Source organism: Miniopterus natalensis, chromosome 3, assembly GCF_054644295.1.
Source record: "Miniopterus natalensis isolate mMinNat1 chromosome 3, mMinNat1.hap1, whole genome shotgun sequence".
Taxonomy (NCBI): Eukaryota; Metazoa; Chordata; class Mammalia; order Chiroptera; family Miniopteridae; genus Miniopterus; species Miniopterus natalensis.
In genome coordinates, this window is record NC_142083.1 from 97,243,996 (window position 1) to 97,247,286 (window position 3,291).

General features: G+C 57.9%; 1 protein-coding gene across 1 annotated transcript; it reads right to left on the reverse strand.

Annotated features, from left to right (window-relative positions):
- Window positions 1-1,290: 1,290 nt before the first annotated feature.
- On the reverse strand, window positions 1,291-2,608 carry SPN (sialophorin). The gene has a single exon (XM_087815797.1). It carries the CDS (start codon window positions 2,592-2,594, stop codon window positions 1,317-1,319), a length of 1,278 nt encoding a protein of 425 aa, XP_087671923.1. The 5' UTR covers window positions 2,595-2,608; the 3' UTR covers window positions 1,291-1,316.
- Window positions 2,609-3,291: the final 683 nt, after the last annotated feature.

Sequence of the window (3,291 nt, forward strand, 5' to 3'; positions counted from 1 at the left end):
GACTCAACAACTTCCTCTCTGCAAATTTCCTCATTGCCCTGGGGAAATACCAACTGCCTCTCGCCCATGTGGCTCCTTGGGCTCTGGCCTGGGCTGGTCTCAGAGGTGGCCAGTTGGGTCTTGTGCCCTCCTGTCTATCCCAGAGCCATGGGGGAAGCCCCTGGTTCTGCCAGGCTGGCGTAGGTCCTCATTTAGCTGGCTCTCACTGACTCACATTGGAGAAGGGAAGGAGCTCGAAACAGATAAACACATTAAACATGTAACAACAGAGGGTCACCAAGACTCAGCTACCAGGGCTTCTCTCCCCTACCTCATGTGCAGGGGAAGCTGTGAGGAAGGGACAGAGCACTGAACTGAAGAATCACGCTCGGGTCACAAGAGCAGTCTTTCTAGCAAGGCCAGCATTCTTTTACTGGGCCACCAACAGTTAAATCTTTCACTACCTCCCCCATTTGAGCAGAGATGAGGGCGCAGATGTTCTCAGCAGCTCCTCAGGTTGGCGTGTCCTCAGCCTCCAAAACCCTTCCTGCCCCCTCCCTCAGGCCTCTGTACTCACCACCACCCTTCACAAACCACCAAATCCTTGCATCTTGCACACAAACCAAACCCCTGAGTGGACCCACACGGTGCTGGGGCTTCTGAGAACTACACCTGCCCAGTAACTCTTCTTACCTCTGCCCGTGGGGGGAGAAATAGCTGAAGCCTTTGGCTGCCTCAGTCCATAGGTGGGGGAGAGCGGCGGCTTGGGCAGAGCGCCAGCCTAGAGGCCAGGTGCTGTCACAAGCACACCTGAGAGCACAGCTAGATGGCACCACTGCAGGCCGGCCGGCGCAGAGCCCTGGGCCCAGACTTAAAGGAGTTTCATGGGTTGACCCAGTGACTGTCCTAATCTACGGGGCCAAATGTACCTTCCAGAGTAATCCTACAGGGGGCTGCTGGCTTGTCATTTCCTTCTTCCCAGACTCTGGGGTCCCTGGGGATCCTCTGAGCAATCATAGGTGAGGAAATTTGGCACTATGGAGTCTCAGCATCTGGTTTCAAGGACAAACGTGGAGAAAAAGTGATGGAGGGAAGCCGGAAGTTTCGATGAGTGAGCTGTGGAGCCTTCAGTGGGCGTGAGTCCCGGCCTCCGTCTGGTTTGGGTGCTGGGCGGAGGTGCTGCTGCGGGTGTCGGGTGCAGGGGCTGGAAGCTCAGGGCTAAGAAGCGACATGAAGTTCAGGGGGAAGACGCTGGCGGGTGATGAGGTTGGAGGTGATGCGCGGAGGGTGCCGGCAGCTGGCAATGATCCAGCCTCCAGGCCTGTCACTGGCAGGCGCTAAGGGGCCTCGGCGTCCCCCGCCGTGGGCGCAGCGGGCGCCTGTGGGGCCCCGTCCTCTCCGGCCACCAGCGGCTCCTCCTCCTCCCTCAGGCTGGGGCTGGACCCCGCCTTCAGCTCCTCCAGGGCCACGGAGCCCTGGCGAGACTTGCGTCTACCAAAGAAAGTGGTGAGTGCGGGCTGGCGGCCGGAGCCCTCCGCCTCGGGCACCCCGGAGCCCTTGTTTCCAGCGGGCACCGCCGCCACCACCCCGGCCTCCTCGTCGGCCACGCGCGCCGGCCCCGCCCAGGCGTCCACCACCCCGTTGCGCTTCCCGCCTCTGTTGAGCGTCAGGGCCCCGGTCCTGCGCTTCTGCCGCTGGCGCCACATCATGAGTAGTAGCAAGAGGATGCTGAGCACCAGCAGGGCCACAAGCACAGTCACCAGCAGGGTGTTATGTGTCTTCTGACCTGAATTTGGGGAAAGCCCACTGCCTGTGTTTGGGGAGGCCTCTGGGGTAGGCATGACGGATATTTTTACCCCAGAGATGGAGGAGCCACTGGTCCCCTTGGGAGTCTCCAGAGAGCTAGTCACCGTGGTGATAGGGTGTCCACTGGTCCCACTGGAGGTCTCCAAAGAGCTAGCTGTCATGGTGACAGGAGGTCCACTGGTCCCACTGGAGGTCTCCAGAGAGCTAGTCACCGTGATGACAGGGAGTTCACTGGTCGCACTGGAGGTGTCCTGAGAGCTAGTCACCGTGATGACAGGGAGTTCACTGGTCGCACTGGAGGTGTCCTGAGAGCTAGTCACCGTGATGACAGGGAGTTCACTGGTCGCATTGGAGGTCTCCTGAGAGCTAGCTGCGATGGTTCCACCAGTCCTAGTGTGAAGTTCTGGAATATTATTCATTGCTGGGACAGCAGGGTTACTGGTTGGATTAGAGATTTCCTGGAGCATTGATGACTTCCTGGTGGACACTTCCTGGTAGGTTGTTGGCTCAGATATGGAGAGGCCACCACTGGCAGTGGTGGCAGTCTCAGGAAAGGGCGCCTGATTGTCTGTATAAGGATTTGAGGAAGGTGGAGAGATCTGGTGCCCGGTACTGTCATCTTTCTCAGGGATCCTTATTATTGGATGATTGGAGGTCACTGAGTTAAGGTTTGGGTCCTTAGAGATATTTGGGACCAAAGAAAAAGAGGATTGTCTGGGTGTAGACGTATCCAGAATCCCTGTGTCCACCGTTTGGGCCCAGACACCCCCAAAGAAGAGGAGAAGCAGGGTCATTTCCACAACAGGCATGAGCAGGAGTTGGGACCTGAGGGTGGGGAAGTTGGAGAAATGGAACACATAAGGAGCTGGTGGTAGGACTTGGCCAGGCCCTTCCCTCATGCCCACTTCCCTGCCAACTGCCAGGCCTAACCTGTGGTTTAACGGCTTTTTCCACCTTTCTTTTACTGTTATCAGAAATAACAAGGGAACAGATGTTGGCAGCTCCCCCATCAACTCTATCGCACAGGCCCCCTCAAGCCTTGTTGGCAGCTTGCACTCCAACAATGGCCACCCCTCCTGACCCTATTGCCTGACCCCAGTGGCTCCTGATCCTCTTTCCCCATTGCCTATCAGGGTCTTTTCAAGCCATAGGCACACTCTAGGTGTGCCCAGACCTCTGCCCCACCAAGTCATATCCCCTTACCAGATCACTTGATAAGGGCACAAGCCTGGGGCCAGGCTGCTCCAACTCCTCCTGAAGCGGGGGAAGGACTGCACAGGGCCCCGAGAGGAAACGAAGTGGCCCTGGCTCCACCCACCCCACCCCAGCATCCTGCCCCACCCCTCCTGGTTCCCACAGCTGCCATGTGGTGATGAGAGGGGCATCACTTATTTTTTCCAGGGTCTGAGATGGTGCAAGGGCTCTGGGGTCTTAGCTTTATGGGGGCAGGGAGTCTGGAATGGGGATTCCTCAGTCTTAGCTGGGAAATGGGATGGCAAGAGGTGG